The 19,700-nt window shown below is 34.8% G+C and overlaps 3 protein-coding genes across 8 annotated transcripts; all 3 read left to right on the top strand.

Annotated features, from left to right (window-relative positions):
• The first annotated feature begins 974 nt into the window (after positions 1 to 974).
• Positions 975 to 11,654, top strand: LOC143187550 (uncharacterized). Of its 5 annotated transcripts, XM_076391779.1 has the most exons (16): positions 975 to 1,134; positions 1,216 to 1,396; positions 1,507 to 1,587; positions 1,690 to 3,255; positions 3,328 to 3,582; positions 3,652 to 3,753; positions 3,958 to 4,062; positions 4,327 to 4,471; positions 4,561 to 7,034; positions 7,112 to 7,522; positions 7,611 to 7,817; positions 7,902 to 8,434; positions 8,520 to 8,763; positions 8,873 to 8,975; positions 9,197 to 9,412; positions 9,501 to 9,738. In XM_076391779.1, the coding sequence occupies exons 2-16, from the start codon at positions 1,292 to 1,294 to the stop codon at positions 9,590 to 9,592; spliced, it is 6,639 nt and encodes a 2,212-aa protein (XP_076247894.1). In that variant the 5' UTR covers positions 975 to 1,134; positions 1,216 to 1,291; the 3' UTR covers positions 9,593 to 9,738. The 5 variants fall into 5 exon arrangements, with proteins under 5 accessions (XP_076247894.1, XP_076247892.1, XP_076247889.1 ...); XM_076391777.1 differs by having other exon boundaries at positions 7,112 to 7,492; positions 9,197 to 11,654; XM_076391774.1 differs by having other exon boundaries at positions 9,197 to 11,654.
• A 143-nt stretch (positions 11,655 to 11,797) lies between these two features.
• Dph2 (Diphthamide biosynthesis 2) lies at positions 11,798 to 14,792 on the top strand. The gene is made up of 5 exons (XM_076391813.1): positions 11,798 to 13,018; positions 13,292 to 13,625; positions 13,698 to 14,179; positions 14,240 to 14,534; positions 14,596 to 14,792. The coding sequence occupies exons 1-5, from the start codon at positions 12,902 to 12,904 to the stop codon at positions 14,769 to 14,771; spliced, it is 1,404 nt and encodes a 467-aa protein (XP_076247928.1). The 5' UTR covers positions 11,798 to 12,901; the 3' UTR covers positions 14,772 to 14,792.
• Positions 14,793 to 14,926: 134 nt separating this feature from the next.
• On the top strand, positions 14,927 to 18,904 carry Nhe1 (Na[+]/H[+] hydrogen exchanger 1). Of its 2 annotated transcripts, none has more exons than XM_076391801.1 (5): positions 14,927 to 16,429; positions 16,496 to 16,665; positions 16,725 to 17,096; positions 17,172 to 17,503; positions 17,978 to 18,904. In XM_076391801.1, the coding sequence occupies exons 1-5, from the start codon at positions 15,118 to 15,120 to the stop codon at positions 18,000 to 18,002; spliced, it is 2,211 nt and encodes a 736-aa protein (XP_076247916.1). In that variant the 5' UTR covers positions 14,927 to 15,117; the 3' UTR covers positions 18,003 to 18,904. The 2 variants fall into 2 exon arrangements, with proteins under 2 accessions (XP_076247916.1, XP_076247912.1); XM_076391797.1 differs by having other exon boundaries at positions 17,172 to 17,514.
• The last annotated feature ends 796 nt before the right edge of the window (positions 18,905 to 19,700 follow it).

Below are 19,700 nucleotides of genomic sequence, written 5' to 3'. Positions count from 1 at the left end.
TTCCTCAGCAATCCGAACCGAATAATTTTTCACAGATGGTTGCTTTTTCTTTTGTTTACGCCTTGTCAGTTGGGCTTTTGTTGTGTGCATCCGCGCGCCGCTGGTACCCATAAGTGAGAGTGAGATATATGCGATTCTTGTATGCGTGTAAGTGGCTTGTGTGGCACGTATGCTTGCACACAGGCGCGCGAGTTATAACCTCAAAATATGCTTCCAGCTGTCGAATTTTTATACGAAACACATTTCTAATCGTTCAACGATTATTTACACCTATTAATATCGTTGTACCACAACGGTGTGACGATTTGTTACATTCTACGTGATACGATTTCTTGATAACGCTATGTACATGTTTCACGGTAAAAGTTCCATTAAATTTGAATATTAGCAGTTTATTATAAAGTAGAAAGAAATTGCAGTCATCTGAGTAAAATTCTGATGAATATTTTTGTCTGTGTTGAGACTAATTGAATTTTGTTTACATGTTACAGAGTACAAGTTCAGTGTAAGATCTGGGAAGCCATAAGTGTAGTGTACGTGAAGCTGTTAACAATAACTGAAAGCTAAAGGAGTCCTTTGAGACATAATTGTGAATTGAAGGCGCAATGTCCTGATAATAGTGCTATAGATATTTATGAATTGCTGAAGGATGTCTGCCGAGCGTTACCTAGAGCTGGGATAATACAAGAAATACATTATTCCTGAAGTGATATCCAGAATTATTTTATATGCACAATTTCTAATGTAATGTCATGGAAAAATGTAGTTCAATTGTGTTTATACATGGATGCAATCCTGCAACAAATGTTTTTTGAAGAGAAGTCAGAATACTTTCAAAATGCAATTGTGCAGTTATTCTTCAACGGATAATGTAGTTCGAAAAAGAACTACCTGTTGTATGAAAGAGATTGATATTCAAACATGGTTAGCACTGAAGTATGATATTAGAATTAAGTACCAACAATCCATATAAACATAAATATTCTGGAAAAACAAGAAAGTGCTGCCTAGGTAACGGGTAGAATACGAAGCTACATGCATGACAGGAATAGGAGACGTAGGTCGCAGACGCGTTGAGTGGCGCCGCAGCGCAAATACAATTTTTCCCTGTCAGTGAACTGTAGTTAACCAGTGGTAAGTAATTCATGTGTATTATTAACTTGTTACAGTTTCTTTTCAGTTACTAATTGTACAATGTGTATTGTAAATGCTTAGGAATACATAGAAGGAAGTATAAATAAACTGGAAAGGTGGCTAGACGCTGCCCAGAGTAAAGAGGGGCTGCGTGGGCATGCAGCAGCCTCAGTCACGCCCTCTTCTCGGGGACTCAGTATCCTCTACAACTTCCCCGACTGCTCGGCGCAATAATCCTGTTGCTGTTTTGACACATCAACAAGTAGGTTCATAAAAGAAGCAGAAATATAATATACAGGCTGTTTGGCCTGTGATCGAGCAGTTTGGATAGATATTGTACCATGTTAATGTTGAATTATGATTATTTCATAGCTTCAACAATTGCAACAACTGCAGGCTCAAAATTCAAGTGGTCAGTCTCTAACATTTGCACTGCAACAGACATCAAATAACGTAAGTGATTTTATTTGAGAAAAGAAGCTATGTAATGCTTGCTTACAACTGTGTGCATGCACAAGAAAGAGTAATAATTGTTTCCATTGTAAACATTTACAGCCACAAGACCAAGGAAATGGGTCAACGACTGGAAATCACATAGTATATGTAAACCAGCTAAACCATTTGAATCAGGGTACCATAAATCCCTCAGGGACTGGTATGGGCCTACCCCCGGCCACCCCCACTTTTGGGGTGGGCCTTAACATGGGATTGCCACTATCACTTCTAAATACCAGCCTCACATCCCTTACATCTAATGTTATCACTACATCAAATCCTCTGCTCAATTTGGGCCTGCCAAGTATAAATACAGGACTAACTACGATAAATCCTAGCCTGAATCACTTGAATGCTATAAACTCCAATTTAACTTCGAATATTGGTTCAAACAGTATTAATAATGGTTTACCTGGTTTGGGACAGGATCTAAATAATATAAATACGGGAATTAATAGGCTCAATACGTTAAATTCGACAAGTATCAATTCTGGACTGTCCAGCGTTAATACTGGAATTACTAATGTAAATCCGAATTTGACGAGTTTGAACTCAAACATAAACCAGAACCTCACCAATTTAAGCACAAACTTCACTTCCTCGAGTTCTGGTGTATCTGGTTTAACTACTATCAATCCAAACATAAATGCAAGTTTAAATACTACCAGTATAAATTCTGGAGTAAACCAAGGTCTTAATCGACCTGCCAATACTTTAACAACTGGATTGGCTCAAACTAGTCTGAATTCCAACAGTACGCAATTCCCATTCCAAGCCATACAAAGTATACAAAGTATTGCACCACACATTGTTGGATCAAATATTGCACATGTACCAAGCTCTGCCATATCGCAGCACCCAAATTCAAACGTGTCTACTATTTCACAAATAACGAATACTGGTACTTTGACGAGTTCCACTATATTCACGAGCACTTCCAGCGAATCGGTTCATACGACCACAGCAAATGTGAATCACGCTTCGAACGTGAATCTCACTACAAATATTCCACATCTTGGTACAATGCACTCGAACTTATCTAATGTATCAACATCTAATGTACAGCATATAACTGCATCAAACGAGCCAAATATGTCACTGAGTCATACTTCTTCTTTAAGTTCCTCTCAATCAACTGGATTTCAACCTCAACGACAGTATTCGCAGGGAATTAACCCTGGCTTAAGTTCGTCAGTAACATTAACGGGCTCGTCTCAGCCATCAAATGTGGTCAGTACAATAAACACTGTAAAATCTATGCAAAACATTCAGAGTCAAAATATTAGTTCTCCGAGTAGTCCGTTTTCGATACCACTGAAAAGTCCAGCGTCTAATATCGCACCACCCACACCAAGCCCAAGTCCTAACAGACTATTACTTAGAAGCCCGGCGTCGAATTCAATGCAGTCTAACAGAAATAGTCCGAGCCCTGTTGGGACGTCAGCTTCGAATAACAACTTTAATATACAAATGCAAAGCCCAATGCAGAGTCCAATGAGTGTTAGCCAAATACAAAGTCCTGTACTTAGTCCATATCCTCCTGCAAAAAGTCCCCATCTCTTAAGTGGGAATAACTCTCTAAATAACAGAAGTCCAGCACCTGGTGGTAGTCCTGGACCACCTGTGGTAAGAGACAATTCTATGCATATACATTTATAACTAAATAAAACTGCTTCTAATACTTAGTTTCTTTTCCAGGTTAGACCTAATACTCCGATACTTCAACAAGGTATGCAAGTACTGCAAATAATTCATGGTACACCACACCAGGGGTATCAGTCAACACCAACGCAACTGGTGACTAGAACACACCTTTTTGGAAATCAACAAATCCAAATAGCCACGACTAAACCTGCCAAGCAGCCGCCACAAATTTTGCCGAAACCTCCTAATCAACAGGCTACTGGATCGCAACAAAAACAACAACGTGTTACTACCACTATTACGAATCAAGTAACGCATTTTACTTTCGTAATTTTATAACTGTTTCAAGAATCCATTATTTATTGAATTACTTACTAGGTAACTCAACAAACTCAACCACAGTTAGTTCTTGCTGGACCTCAACCGAACCCTACAACAGCCACAATGATTCCAACCGCGCAAGGTCTTCTGTTAAACCAGGTAATTACGTCTGTGCAGGGTACTTCTCATTTGCATGTTCGTTCTCATTATGTGATCATTCAAAATATATGTTACGCCTGTTCTAGCAATTATCTACAGAATATTTCTATATACGCTTAATATCTACTATAACTGCTTATATGCATTTTTAGTGTCACAAATATCTGCTTTCTGCTTCATATGTTTATCACATTTCATACATAGGTTTTGCCGTCAACTGGACCAGTTATTGTACAGCAGCAACCAGGTGGTGTTCAGCTCATTCTAAGAACGCCAGCGAGCGCCCAGCAACAAACACATACTGCACAGGTGATGGTTTCATCCATGCAGTCATTTCAATTTCATCACATTCACGATCATTGCTTACTTAATACTTCTACGGAATTCTTTTTATATATTATTGAAAGCTACTTAAGACCATTTTGTATCATCATTCAATTTTATACGCATTCTTTGTTTTTCATTCATCTATTCAAGTTTCAGACAGATTATCTTTAAAAAATAGTGCTTCTGTAAAGTCTACAATAGTATAAAATAAAACATAAATAACGTACAAGATTTCTCCTTTTGCAGTTAACACAGCAGCAGTTAGTAAGAGTTGTCACAGCGCAAGGAGCTTTAATGCAAGGCATTACTCCAACGTTTTTTGCAGTACCTAATGGTTTTCCTCCAACTGCTTCTCCGGTGATTAGACATACTCCGTCTAGTCCTGCACCTTGTAAGTTGTACACAATCGACCATTGGTATGTTTTAAGAAAATGAAATTTTGGAGTGCTGAAATATTTTTTCTCTTTATTTTCTATGCAGCTGCTAATTCGGGGACTAGTAATTCCATAGTGATTCAAAACGCAATGGTACAAAGTCCCCAGTCACAGATTTCGCAAGTGGGTTCTGCTACTAATACTGGTAATACTCCCTGCACTCAAACTGTCGTTGAACAAACCTTACTGCCACCACCTAAGAAGAAAGCGAAGAAAAAGAAGAAGGCAAAGCGGAAAGACGACGAGCCACCGAAGTTAGATCTTGCTAGTATAATGAAAATATCAGGAATTGGGGACGATGATGATATTTTTGATACAGATCTTACAACTGAATCGGATGTCTCTTGTCAAGTTCAAGTTGAGCCGAGTTCAGGGCAAAATTTGGGACAGCTTTCGTCCCAAGTAACGATACCAACCAGTTCTGCTCAGAATCTGATACAAGTACCTGCACCGAATACAACGAATATACAAACTTCCGTGTCCCAGACACTGAATAGTCAGCTTGTTGCCCAGCTTCAAATGCCTGTGCAGAACACAACGATACAGGGCCAGTTGCGATTCGCTCTCGGGGAGGATGGAAGAGTCGTTTTGCATCGTACCCTGGACCCAAATCAACCTGAAATGGATCAAGCAACCGCTCAAGCATTGATACGTTCGCTAACGCAAGGTGGTGGACAGAATTCGGCCATTATTTCCCATCTCCTTGGACAAGTGCAAACTACGACGCAGTCTACGCAAAGTACAGTATTACAAAGACAGAAATTCGTCAAATCGCCTTTGTCATCCAGTGTTTCAACGGTTACTACCACTGCAAGTGCTGCGGGTCTTCAAAGTGTTACTTGTGCTACTAGTCCACAGAATGTGCAAGTATGCTCAAAATCAAATAATCAGCAAAAAAGTGTGAATGTTCCTCAAGAAACCAATCCTGTGTTAAACGTTTGTGTCCAAAGTAATCTTGGATCTCTACAGACATTGGATATGCAAACATCGAAAAATATTAACGTAAATCTTATACCAACGCCGAAGCCCATTCAGTCACCTAATTCTAGCCTTCCGCAACCGAACAGTAATGTTTTAACGACATCTGATGTTTTATCGGCAAAATCTTTGTGTACCACGTTCAGTGGTTCTCGGTTGACTAACACAAATCAAGCAACTAATAATCAACAAAATTCTAACGTTTCTACGCAAAAATCTAGTCAAGTGCGACTTACGAATGCTTGTGTGACTACTAACGTGCGGCAAAATTTGAGTAAAGTATCACAAAGTGGTGCTCATGTTCAAAAGTCTTTACCAAACAGTTTAACTGCGCCAACCGAGCACAGTTTGTCGAAGACTAATCAGAATCTTCCGCAAGGAACTCCGCAAGATTCTATTACATTGCAACAAGAAGCTCCAATATATCAGCATAATCAGCATCAGCAAATAACAGCGCAGACTGTGCAGACGCAAAATGTTCAACACGTTTTTGAGCAAAATCTTCAAACTTCTGGAACGAATGTTCAACATAATTCGGTGAATATGTTGCAGCAGCAAAGTTCTTGCAATACCATACATCATGATACGATGAATGTTTTACAACATTCTAGTATACAACAGAATACAATTAACGTTTTGCAACAGAACGCAACTGGTAGTGTGCAAAATATTGAGGAAAATTTGCAATCTGGTATCAATGATATTGCTCACGCGCAACAAAATGTTATAACGAATTTGCAACAACAAAATACATCTGCTATTTTGCATAACACTAGCGTACAGCAGAACGTAAATGTGCAACAGCAGAAAGTAGTTGCGGCAAATACGTTTTCGTCTGTTAATGCACAGCACTTTGAGACTCAGAATACAGCCAACACTATACAACAAGGACTCAATACACAGCAAAATAATCAGCATCAAAATATTGTTATTACAAATGCTCCTTCTAGTACTATGCAACAGCAAAATGAATCTCAGAAAGTAGAAACTCAAAGTACAACAATGCTTAATTCGGCAGCTAACAATATATTAAACAATGCACCAAAAATTACACCTGAAATTTTGAATGCATTGAGTAATTTAAATCCCAACGATCAATTGTTAATTGCAAATGCAAACGGGCAAATGCAGGTGATAAGTCAACAGCTTTTGCAGCAATTTTTGGCGGGACAGTTAAATACAACTAATCAGGTACAAAATCAAAACCAAACTCAAAAGATTGTGATTGGTGAACCGGATGCAAATAATCAGAATTTGCAAGGTGTACAAATTAATACCCCTACGAGTCAAATAATTGTAAATAGTTCTGGTGGAGCTCCCACTATTCAGAATAATATACAAAATATTGTAGTGCAAGCAGCACCTTCTCAAATGCCGCAACACATACAAATTCAAAATTCTGGTTTCCCTAGTCAATTTATTGACAATTTGAATCAGCAACAAATCAGAAATTTAGGAACTACCAATCAACCAAAGAAAGCGAAAATTGTCAAAAGGACTAAAACTGCTGCTGCTGCTACTCAGAATACTGGAAATGCTCAGGTATGTGAGAAAACTTTATGCTTAGTCTTGTATTCATTCTTCATCATCTGTTCTCAATTTGAAAATTATAACAATAGGTAACGAAAACTGTTACGGTTTCCCGCCCCACATTACTATCAACGAATGCAACTAATCTTCAGAAAGTTGATAATTCTAATAAGCCAAACACTGTGGTATCTCAGAGTACAAATCCAATTAAGAGTGAAGCTACTCAAATTGTCACAAATGGTCCTGTACTTTCGTCTTCTCCTGGGAGCCATTTATCAGTTCCTTCAAACGGTCAAATGGTTCAAAGAGTACAGACTATACAGCTTCCTGCTCAAAAGCAGCAATTACTAAAAAATATACAATCGCAGATACAAACTATATTAGCTCGAAAGTCGGGTTCACAGCCGGATCAAACTGTTTTGACAAAATTGTATCAAGAGCAAGCAAAAATTTTAGCTAGTGGAAAGATTGTTAGTACTACAACTCATTCCGTTAGTAGTGTAAGTCCTCACTAACAATATTTATACAGCAAAATAGATACAACTTTTTGGCAATATGATAATATTACATAAATTTATTTTTATATAGGGTCCGGAAACAAATTTCAATGTGAATCCAGTCTCGACTGTAGCATCGAATTTGATTTCTCAAAATTCCTATAAGAATCAGACATCGGCTGTACAGACTCAAACTCAAACGTCTACTACTGTAGTTGCTTCACAAAATTTAAATCCAAGTACACCAGCGACCGTGCAAAATAATACGACTACTACTAATTATATAAATAATCTTACAGTAAGGAATCATTCATTTCATTATAAGTTTATTTAGGATTATGTTATTGTTACTTCGATTACAAACTCGTCTAAATATTTATAGGTATCGCAGAACGTGCAAGGACAACAACCCTGTGTACAAAGTAATCAGAATGTGCATCAAACGCACACAAAACAGCACAAAATTTATCAGAACCATGGGAATCAGATATTAAGTCCGTCCTCTGCCAGTATGCAAATCTTCTCACCACCGATTACCTCTGTAGCTACTTTGCAGAGCAACGCACAATTAACTCCAATTCAAACACAACAAACAGGGATGCAACAATCGACGCAATGTCAAACGGATCCATTGGATATCAAACCGAACATACAAATGTCGAGTCCTGTTAAGCAAGAACTTTCTTCGCCTATTCAAGTACAAGTTCAAAGTGGCTCTCCTGCAGGACAGGTAGCCTCGCCAAGAATGATTGGCAAAGGACAGCAAAGGATTCAAAGTCCAGTGAATACAAGTGGAAATTCGAACAAACAGACTGCTAGTCCTAGCAGCAACTCGAGTCCTTTAGTAAGTCCGAGACAAGGTGTAAAAAGACCTGCCTCTAGCCCGATTTGCAGACAGATTAATCGTAGTGACTTGTAAGTATTATTTTTTATTTGAATAATGGCTAATAAATAAGTAATACGTATACTTAAAGATATAATTGTATTATTGTATTTACAGATTAGAGCAACAATTAAAAATTGATCAAAATGGTGCGATAAATCCGGACGTGAATACGCCATTTTTGAGTAAGCGTGATGCTTGCAAACGTCTTGTAAGATATCATTGTTTAAATGAACAAGTACTTAGTTCGAAGGATTTGGCAAAAGCTGATGAGATATTTGAAGAAACAGCGAAACACTTGTTGTCGAAATTCAATTCCATGATGAATAAGTATACATACCTTCTTCTGATGGAAAGTATGGTACGTTAATAATAATATTAGAACTTTTTAATAAATATTAATTATGAAATTTTTATTTTGGCATATCTTAATTCTCATTCAATGAATTTCATTTAAAATGACATTTCAGCGAGAAGTGAGGACGTCAGAGTTGATGATGATCGACAGAACTTTTGTTGCCGAAGAACAAAACATACTAAATAGGCTACGAGAACAAGAGGCTAAAGTTAACGGTAAGTTTTTCCAACTCAATCCATCAATGTCTTGAGACCTCCAAGCGCGGCATCATATAGTTCTCACTGTTCAGATTTTCGGATGTAAGTCATGGTTTTTTGAAAGCCTCAGCCATGAACACTGTATCACTGTCAATGAATAAAGTTTCCTTAAAACCTTACGATTATGGTAGCTATTTATACTTGATATAGTAGTTATACCATTTCGTATTGTTTTACAGAAGAATTTAAAAAGGAAGAAAAGCCATTGGTGCCAAAGGTTGAACCTGGTCTCGTAGAAGAAGACAAATTGTCGCCGTCTCTGACGAATGTATCTGTGAAACGTGAATTGGAAGATGACTTTCCAAACGACGAAATGGAATGTAAACCAGTGATCAAATCTGCGAGTTGTACAAGTGGTGATTACGACGAGTGGGTAGAAATTCAGAAAGAACTAGGTGTATATCCCGCTACCACGGACTCGTTTAAATGTAAAAATAGTAATAATAGTGGTAATAATAATACATGTGCTGTGGCTGTAACAAGGTCGTCGAAAACTGAAAGAACACGAGCGAACGGTGAATGTCGTGCGAATTTACCAAGTGCGAGTGTTTCTGGGGTTCAGAATGCAATTGTGAAGGACAGCTGCGAGCAAGATAACGCTCCGATATTCGAGAGACGTTGGAGTAGCGCTACAGATCTCGAACGGGATCTGTTAGAAGACACCGACAGCCTAGATGGACTGGCCTTGCATTCTCAAACGCAATGTCCGGGCTCTCTTCACGTAACTAACGAAAGTGGGAACGATAACGAACACGATGATATTACCGCACAGGTACAATCTGCCATTGATAGCATTCTTAATCTTAAAAAACGTCCTACAAATACGATACCTGGTAGTAGTGGTAACAGTGCATCACAGTCCAGTGAATCAAAGGACACAGTGCTTGACCAAGCAGTCCGCAGCATTTTAGGCTCGTGACCCTCCTTTAATAAAGTATGTTAAATGAGTGAAATTAATGGTGAACATTAAGCTGGTTGTTCGTTTTGAAAATTTTAAAGGGACAGACTATACATTCTTATTTTGGTGATTCTTGTGATTAAATGTGGGTAATATGCGCAAAACTATGTTTTGACATTGTAAGAGAAGTAACATTGTTTTATTTTCTTTCTCTTGTTAACGCATATCTAAAAGAAATCACGAAGATCGTTGCTAAATTATTTGTACAAATGGCGTAGCCTTGATTTTATTTACACGTAACTTAAAACAGACTAACTGGATTATGCGATTTCACGTATTTCTCTGGAATTCGTCAAAATTTTGTTCTGCAATGGCAATAACTATGCATAATATACGAGAAGAAGTATGTATACTTTCCAGTAGTCTAGCTGTAATAAAGCCATCGCGTTTATCTAATTCTAGCAGCTGTACATGTGGATAGATAGACAGATAGATTGATAGATAGATAGCTAGATAAATAAATAGATAACTCGCTCAGATTTTTCAATCTGCCACTTTGTAATGTAATTTTGTAAAAAGTAATTATTTAAAACAACTTATTCCACTTTGTCTGTAGTACTTGTAGAGAAATCTTATGGATACTTAAAACTGGGTCGGTGAATTGTACATACGTTTTTAACATGTATTATTAATATTATTAATATTATTATTACTATTATTTGTATTATTGTTATTGAGATTCACTCTCAGAATTATTATTGTATTATTATTAATATTATTATTATATTATAATTATTACTGCTATTACTGTCAACGATACCATCATCTCAAAGAATGAGGAATGTATGGTATAAAGAGAAAGTAGTGGTTTAAGAGACTGAAACGGAAGACAATGAAAACATACAAGGCAAATGATATATAAGGTGAAAAGGGAACACAAGACCTCTATAATTAATTTGAATTCATTTCTATTTAATGTATTATATGCAGTCTTTAATGCTAAAATGCAAAATCAAACAGGCAAATCTTTTTTTAAGTAGGTATAGTATTGTACAAGTTTTTTGTCATTGCATAAAATCACAATAGATCTGGGTAAAAGACAAGTACATGTGTAGAGAGCACATGTGTGGAAAAAGGGTAATTACACGCATTGGTGAAACTTTAAGTAAATAATAGATGACCGGTGAGTAAGACTTAAAAAGCAAATCTTTCTATATGTGCCTTTTTATTTTTTACATAGTCAATGACTAATAATATCTTGTATGTACACCTGACTCATAGCTTTGATTCACTCAATGCAAATATATCAAACAGATAAATACATTTCTTTCTTGTAATAGTAAATTATATATACGAAATTGTTTAAGTTGGTGGTTTTCTAAATATCTCGTATATTTAAAAAAAAAAAAAAAAAAGATTATTCATCACCAACAGTGCTTTTGCAAAAGAAAACGTTTAGTTATGCAGTCATATTTTTGCATCCTTTTCCCACATAAATTCATGATAGCTCTCTATACACAGAGGCAATGAAATGTTTTTGGTAAAAGCAATCCAAGACTGACGTATATACAGAGAATCAAGCAAAACTATGTAATGTATTACAATAAGAAATAATCATTTGTACATAATAATCATTACACTCTCGACGGCAATCGTGACTTAATGAATTCTTCAAAGATTTTAAAATTTGGATATGCTAAAGTTCTTTTGATCTTAAATAAATTGCCGATATTTCACGAGTACGTCTATGAAAACATTTCTATCCTTGTCTATGTTAAGATTTCATTTTGCAGCATGAATTTGATTTCCAATACTGACTATTCCATATAATGATAACATAAAATGCCTGACGAGAGTGGAGTCAAGTAGTTAAATGCGATGAAATGTAATTATTATTACCAATTACATGATTTTAGATATCATAAAGATCTTATGATGAACAATTCCTCTCTTATCACAATATCATGGAATTATTGATATTCCATTTTAAAGTTTAGGTGCCTTATAAAAACAGTTCAGTGAACTTTCTTACCCTGTCAGGTATACAGTATTTTAGTTAGTTCTGCATAGTTGGCATAGCTTATTGTATTTCTGACATAATTGTGTGCATTTGTAATATATTCAAATACTATTAGTTGCAACTTTCCTTCAATCTGATTTTCACAAACCATTATATTCATATAACAGTATAGTATAATAAGGCATTTTTAACAAATGCTTGAATGTGCTTTATATAAATGTCTGCCTTATATGAAATTGCATGTTTTGTGTGTATACGCGTACCTACATTACAGTATATATACCAAAGAATACAAAATTAATTCAAATTGAATTATAATACTTATGTTGGTGCTTATAGGAGCAATTACTAATACGTTTGAAATTAACATTCTCTGCTTATAGGAACACTGGAAAATCGATTTTTTGATCCATTAATCCATTGTGAAATATCTCAATATTAATTATACAATTTCTCATAATTTCATACACAACAAACTCAAAGAAACAAATCCTAAGTATACCTACAAAATATCAAAAGCCAGTTTTAAGCATTTTATATATTCCTTTCTATCACTTTTAAATGTCATATAAATAAAGATATGTAAAAGGTAAGTTGAAATAAAAATGTTACATGTTGCAATGGTAAAAATACAGTAAGTGGAAAGTATAAAAGCTATTTGTCAAGGGAAAGATATTTTGAAAATAACTTACTGAACGAAAAAATCCAATTATATGAGAAAGTTGCCAAAATGAAAAGGTACATAAAAGTTTGTTATTTTTATGGACACCATACAATATAAATGGTATACATATATGTGAATACAGTCTACATACACCTTTAGCGACGACTACGTGACTTTCAGTAACTCCTTGTAACTGCATGTGTGTGTATACTATGTATTTGGCGTATCCGTTACACGTGTACAAATGTGTACCTGTTTGTAAATAATTTTTTGTTATGTGTAAATTTAGTGCATGAAGCAATATGACTTCAGAAATGACTGTGAAAACAACTAAACACGAAGTAAACAATGCATTAGGAGACGACCCCTACGATGTGGAAAAATGTGGCAAGTGGATTGATGCGTGTAATTTAAATAAGGTTTGAATGTTTTGTCAATGTGATGGATATTTTATCAGCTAGAGGTGTACAACTGAATTTTAATGGAACATTTTCTTTTCGATCCTATTTCATTTCTTCCGATAATATAACGAAGCATTGTAAAGGTTATTGTGTTTCTATCATTGCATTTTTCATTCATTAACACTTGACAAACGATCTCACTGATCACGCATTATATTGCCGAGCGAATAAACACCTGTAATCACAAACATGAAGAAAAAAATCAATTTTATAGTTGTCAAATACTTTTAGGTGTGTCTGCAATTTCCTGATAACCTTTTAACAGACTCGGTAGAAGTTGCATTGCGTTTGGAAAGTCGTGTCAATAAGAAAGTATACATTTTGGGGGACACTTCTTATGGTAGTTGTTGCGTTGATGAAATAGCAGCTCAGCATGTACATGCCGATGGCATTATACACTTTGGTCACGCTTGCTTAAATCCTACTGTTCGAGTTCCAGTGTTTCATGTTTTGCCCAAGAAAGACATAGATGTGACAGAAGTCACTAGCCAATTTAAATCCACTTTTGAAGATACATCAAAGAGAATTTTATTTTTCTATGATATTGCTTATGCTTATAAAATTGGTAAGGTCTTTATTTTCATAAAGATTGGTTCAACTTGTTTAGCTGATTTATTGCAAACATTTTTAATTGCAGAAAGTATACAGAAAATACTATGTCCTGTATATGAGAATTTGATTTTCTCTTCTTTAAATTGTACCTCGAATGTAGAATTCACAGATACAAAAGATAGTTCATCTATAGTGACCTTAGGTAGAACTTTTAATTTAGAGGAAGGATATAAAGTAGAAGACTATGAAGCATTTTTCTTGGGAAGCGGTGGAAAAACATTTGTTACATTAACAACAACAATTCCTGCAAAAAAGTGGTACTGCTTTGAAAATAATAGCATTGTTGAATTTGAAGCTTTGAATACACCATGGTTGAAGAGGAGAAGGTTTTTGATAGAGAAATTGAAAGATGCCAAAGTCATTGGCATAGTGGCAGCCACATTAGGCATTAAAGATTACCTTAAAATAATAACAACTGTGAAAAATATTCTCAAACAAAAGAATAAGAAGTCTTATATTTTAAGTATGGGTAAAATCAACCCAGCAAAACTTGCTAATTTTCCAGAGGTACGTTAGACACTAATAGTGGAAGCAATTAAAAGCATAATAACTGACAAATATTTACAGATAGATGCCTTTGTCGTAATAACATGCCCTGAAAATGAAGTGTTTGATTCTAGAGAATTTTTAAAACCAATTCTCACACCTTATGAAGTAGAATTAGCATTTAATGATTCACGAGAATTTTCCATACAATATTGTATGGATTTTAGACAGATACTCCCTGGTGGAACAAATTATGTTGAATTTAAAGCATCAATGGACTCTGATATCTCTCTAATAACTGGTGAAATTAGAAGTCACAATGAAAATGCTCTATGTACAGATAAAATGAATGCTTTGGCAATTGCTGATTCAACAGGTACTTGCATGTTATAGAAAAAGTTATAGTTTTCATATAATAACATATTATTTTGAACTAGGTGTTGTTGCAATTGGAAAAGCAGGAGCAGAATTCTTGCAGAGTAGATCTTGGAAAGGGGTAGAACAAAGATTAGGCAAAGATTCAGTACATGCTGCAGAAATTGGTCGCTGTGGATTACCAAGCTGTTATGAGAATGAATGTGTTTCTATAGAAAAAAATAATGGATGCACATAATAAATAGAATAACTTATTCAATTGTAGTACAATTTTTTTTTCCAAAACCAAAATTTATTTATATATATTTTTATATTTTGTAGTTCTTCATCATTTAGTGTCTACTTTTCTATTTATATATTTTAATAATTCTATGTTATTACAAGTTTAATAATAAAGTTGTCGGATATAACCGAAACAGAATAACCACTTTTCATATTGAAACACGTGTTACGTTGCTGACGCAATACATAACGAGATATCGAAATGTGCTATGTGATCAGCTGAGCTCTGTCATATTCCAATGTTGAAAAAGAGTGGACTGCTTTTTTAAGTGCGACGTGATAATGTAAAAATATTTTTAAAAATGAATTTGTATCCATGTAGTAATAAACTCCAACGGAGAAGATGCACCATATTTACGATAGCTTTTGTTTTTGGTGCGTGTATCATAGCATCGTGCTCGCAAGAAACACCTAACCTCGGACATGAAAATGTCACGCTTGATAATAAGAGTATCACGTTACAAGTTGATACACAGACACATGTCACCACCAATCCTTCGGTAGAATTATATGTCTCTGAAAACTCTAATAACAGTAATTTAAAACTGAGCAGTACCGTACCAAATCTAATAGTGAATGATATTAAAACTGAGAGTACATCCATAACTACAATTCGATCTGAACATGAAGTTTCATTATTAACTAACAATCAAACGACAGAGAAAGTTGTAACAGCACCTATAAATACTGTTACCGATAAGAATGGAAGTATTGTACTAGATTTTACAACTCCATCGCAAAGTACAGATATAAACAATGCAACGAATACGAGTACTACAACTATTGTACCAGCAGAACCAGTATTACCTGACAAGGGATCTGCAGAAGAAGAACATAACAGTTCTATGTCTATATTTTTTGTTCTCTGTGTCTTAGCATTAGGCATCTTACTTATACATCTAATGTTACAAACAAACTTCAAATATCTACCAGAATCAGTAGTGATCGTTTTTCTGGGAGGAGCTATTGGTATGATTATAAATCTTATGTCCCATCAAAACATAGCTAATTGGAGGAAAGAGGAAGCCTTTTCTCCAACTGCTTTCTTTCTCGTACTCCTTCCACCTATTATATTTGAATCAGGATACAACTTGCATAAAGGAAATTTTTTCCAAAATATTGGCAGTATTCTAGTGTTTGCTATATTTGGTACAGCAATATCTGCATTTGTTATCGGGGCTGGAATTTATTTATTAGGGCTAGCTCAGGTAGCATATAAACTTAGTTTTGTTGAGAGTTTTGCATTTGGATCATTAATATCAGCAGTAGATCCTGTTGCTACTGTAGCTATATTTCATGCCTTAGAGGTAGATCCAGTATTAAATATGTTAGTTTTTGGGGAATCCATTCTAAATGATGCTATTTCCATTGTATTGACTACATCTGTGTTGGAATCAAACAATGCTTCAACTACTAGTGAAGCCATTATTCTTGGATTAAATAGATTTTGTCTTATGTTCTTTGCCTCTGCTGGCATTGGAGTTGTCTTTGCTCTGATAAGTGCATTGTTACTTAAACATGTAGACCTCAGGAAAAATCCTTCTCTTGAATTTGGTCTTATGTTGGTGTTTACTTATGCACCATATGTTCTGGCAGAAGGCATACAACTGTCTGGTAAGATTATGAACACTTAAGCTTAACATTATTCTATTATAGATAAATAAACCAGGGTTGTTTCAGGTATTATGGCAATTTTGTTTAATGGAATTGTAATGTCTCATTACACACATTTCAATTTATCAACTGTTACACAAATTACAATGCAGCAAACTATGAGAACTTTGGCATTCATTGCTGAAACTTGCGTGTTTGCATATTTGGGACTTGCCTTGTTCAGTTTTAGACACAGGGTAAATATTAACTAAATACTGTATTTATTTAAAAATCTAAAATAATTCTTAACTTGTAGGTTGAACCAGCCTTAGTTATATGGTCCATAATTCTGTGCCTCATTGGTAGAGCTGCAAACATTTTCCCTCTGGCTCTCCTCGTTAATCGTTTTCGAGAGCATCAAATAACTAGAAAAATGATGTTCATAATGTGGTTCAGTGGCTTGCGTGGCGCAATCTCGTATGCTTTGTCGCTTCACTTAGATTTTAGCGATGAAACGCGACATGTGATTATTACAACTACGTTAATTATTGTGTTATTTACAACGTTAATATTTGGTGGTTCCACAATGCCACTGTTAAAGTTTATGAGAGCAGAAAAGAAACAAAAGAATAACAGTAGAAGGAAGAGAAAAGATAAAGAGGTTTCACTGAGTAAAACCAGAGAATGGGTATGTTTATATACATATAGTTTATTATGTATTTTTAAGATAAATATATATTTATGAGTTATATTTTCACCTCAGGGACAAACGATAGATTCTGAACATCTATCAGAGCTTACAGAAGAAGAAATTGAAGTATCTTTCCTCCAGTCTCGAATTCGCGGTTTCGCAAGGTGGGATCTAAAATTCTTTATTCCATTTTTCACGAGAAGGTTCACCCAGCAAGAACTGAAAGATTGTAAATCTCAAATGACGGATCTAACAAATCAGTGGTATCAAGCAATTCGAATCAGTCCTATGGAATCCGACGATGAAGTAACTACTGCATCGACAGCACAATTAAATATAAATTTATCTGGGGAGAATGGGAATAAAATCCGCGGCAAACAAAATAAAGGACGTCCAAGTCACGGGTCTATATTAAGTATATAATTTATTGCTGTGTGGTGTGTTAAGTGTGCTATCAATGCTGTGCTTACATTAAAATGTATATACGTAAACATTTACTGATAATGTCAACTATAATTTAAAAGAAGTATTTTTTGTAACTGCAATATTTTAAATTCTTCACTATGCAGTATTTTCAATCTTTGTTTTTAAAGTATAGAGTTTATTTATGTCTCGTAATTTACGTGAAATCGAATCAGTATTTTATATAATAGTAAGAGAATATTTAAGGTGTGGATTAACACATTTTTTAATGGAAAATAGTGATCGTTTGGCTTTGGCAAATAGCTTGTGATTATTGTGTGATCGCAGAGAATCTCTTAACTGGAATCATTTGGTAAAAACATTTGCTTTGCTCTCAGGGCTTATTGTTGGTGAGGGGCTGTATTTGGTATCCAGTAGGATTTTAAATAATTAATAAATTTGCAATTGGTTTACAGAGAGGACGAGGATTGGTCCGATTGATAGTCGGATTTATGTAGATAATGGGTTCCATCGCTTAAAAGTATTATTTTACTTAAACACACGTTATGTACAAATATTATGCGGTTAAATTTGATATGGTATTATTATTGCTGGACTTGTGTACAAATAACAAGTTCCTACATTTATTCAGTAAGGTAGTAACAGAATTAATCTCATCATTGAAAGATACTGTGTTTATTTCTGTTGTTGACTTATACATTAGATAAAATACATGGAAGTATTAAATGTATACTTCAAGAACTACAATACAATTTAGATGATTTTCATTTAGTTAGTATGGAATGGAGAGACGTGTAAAATGTGATTAAATTTCTGCACAAAAACAAAAAAGAGTTATGTACAGTAAACTGCATGCTGATTACGTTGCATATCACGAAGCGTTTGTATAAATTAATAGATTTATATGGCACTAAAACTTTAATATTAGGAAATATAAATTCATAAAAATATTACGTACACGTAACATTAAATTTCAAAATATGTGATACAAATTTAATTTTATCCCTGTTATTAATCTTACAATTAGTACCTACTTATTTTATGACAGCCTATATTTGTAGATATCCTATTAGCAAAGCCATTAGCATTTGTTTTACATTTGTATATTACATTTTATATATGTATTTAATTACTGTATTTGAATTCCTCTAACGCAAAAGGTGTATTTTCATCTGGATGTATTTTATTATTATATCATCAAAGATTAAATTCTTAAAAAAAGAATTTTATTTAATAGCAGCAAGCACTTTACTAAATCTCTGAAATAATAGATGATACACACATAGACAATAAGAGTGAGATAGTTTATACACTAAACAGTTAAAGGAAATAAAGATTTTTTCCTTATGTTCGTGAAAATAATGAAAAGAAGTACCACTGGTTTTATTTTAATGTGAATTTATTTCTGTTATCATATATCGATCTTGGGAGGTGGGTACATGGGTCTGTTATCTTACTTTTTTGCGGCAGGGCACATAACGGAGGCAGCGTCTAAATATCAAATCCGTTTAATTCGTTCGACTCGTTATCGCTACTTTATTAATGTCCTACATTTTCTTTTTACGCCTTATCTGGTCGTATATCAGATGACTGGAGCACGAGACACGTTCATCATACAGTCCCTTGCAAACTCTCTTAATGCATTCATCATAGCTGATTCCCTCTCTTCCTACCTCTATTTCTTTTCAATCGTGAGAATATAAAATGCAATGGTGTAGAAGTATACAGTAAAAAGTAACTGCGTTATTACGTTCTTTACATAAATACAAAAACATGTGAAACCTAAGAAATATATATACATAACGATTTAATAGAATTTTTATTCGATGCAAGGATTCGACGCGATCAAAGTCCATCCGAGAAAGTTCGACGATGCGCAAAGTTTGTACAATTATTTTTACAAGGACTGCATTCTTTCTCCTTTTAGTTCTTCCTCTTAGTCTCTATATTCTGTCTGAAAGATCGCAATTCAAATCCTATTTAGCCAACATCAAATCGTTATCATAACTCTTGAGTCTGATAATCAACTATTGTCTAAAAGCATGGGGGGGGGGGAACACGCTTTGTCTTTTCATTCTTCGATGCTCCAGTCAGTTAATAGTTATACATATCCTCTGCTCGAACATTATTTGCGCATTTAACTACCGTTCAATAAAGTTCTAAAAATGATCATCACGT

This window comes from Calliopsis andreniformis, chromosome 2 (genome assembly GCF_051401765.1).
Source record: "Calliopsis andreniformis isolate RMS-2024a chromosome 2, iyCalAndr_principal, whole genome shotgun sequence".
Classification (NCBI taxonomy): Eukaryota; Metazoa; Arthropoda; class Insecta; order Hymenoptera; family Andrenidae; genus Calliopsis; species Calliopsis andreniformis.
The sequence above is the reverse complement of the archived record's forward strand: the minus strand, read 5'-3'. Positions and strand labels throughout refer to the sequence as shown.

Coding starts and splice junctions, on each gene's coding strand:
- Dph2 (XM_076391813.1), top strand. CDS start 12,902: ATGACTTCAGAAATGACTGTGAAAACAACTAAACACGAAGTAAACAAT. Junction 13,626..13,697: donor TGCTTATGCTTATAAAATTG/GTAAGGTCTTTA, acceptor TTTTAATTGCAG/AAAGTATACAGAAAATACTA. Junction 14,180..14,239: donor AACTTGCTAATTTTCCAGAG/GTACGTTAGACA, acceptor AAATATTTACAG/ATAGATGCCTTTGTCGTAAT.
- Nhe1 (XM_076391797.1), top strand. CDS start 15,118: ATGAATTTGTATCCATGTAGTAATAAACTCCAACGGAGAAGATGCACC. Junction 16,430..16,495: donor AGAAGGCATACAACTGTCTG/GTAAGATTATGA, acceptor GGGTTGTTTCAG/GTATTATGGCAATTTTGTTT. Junction 17,515..17,977: donor AAGTCACGGGTCTATATTAA/GTATATAATTTA, acceptor ATTGGTTTACAG/AGAGGACGAGGATTGGTCCG.
- LOC143187550 (XM_076391774.1), top strand. CDS start 1,292: ATGCAGCAGCCTCAGTCACGCCCTCTTCTCGGGGACTCAGTATCCTCT. Junction 4,063..4,326: donor AACAAACACATACTGCACAG/GTGATGGTTTCA, acceptor CTCCTTTTGCAG/TTAACACAGCAGCAGTTAGT. Junction 7,035..7,111: donor AGAATACTGGAAATGCTCAG/GTATGTGAGAAA, acceptor TTATAACAATAG/GTAACGAAAACTGTTACGGT.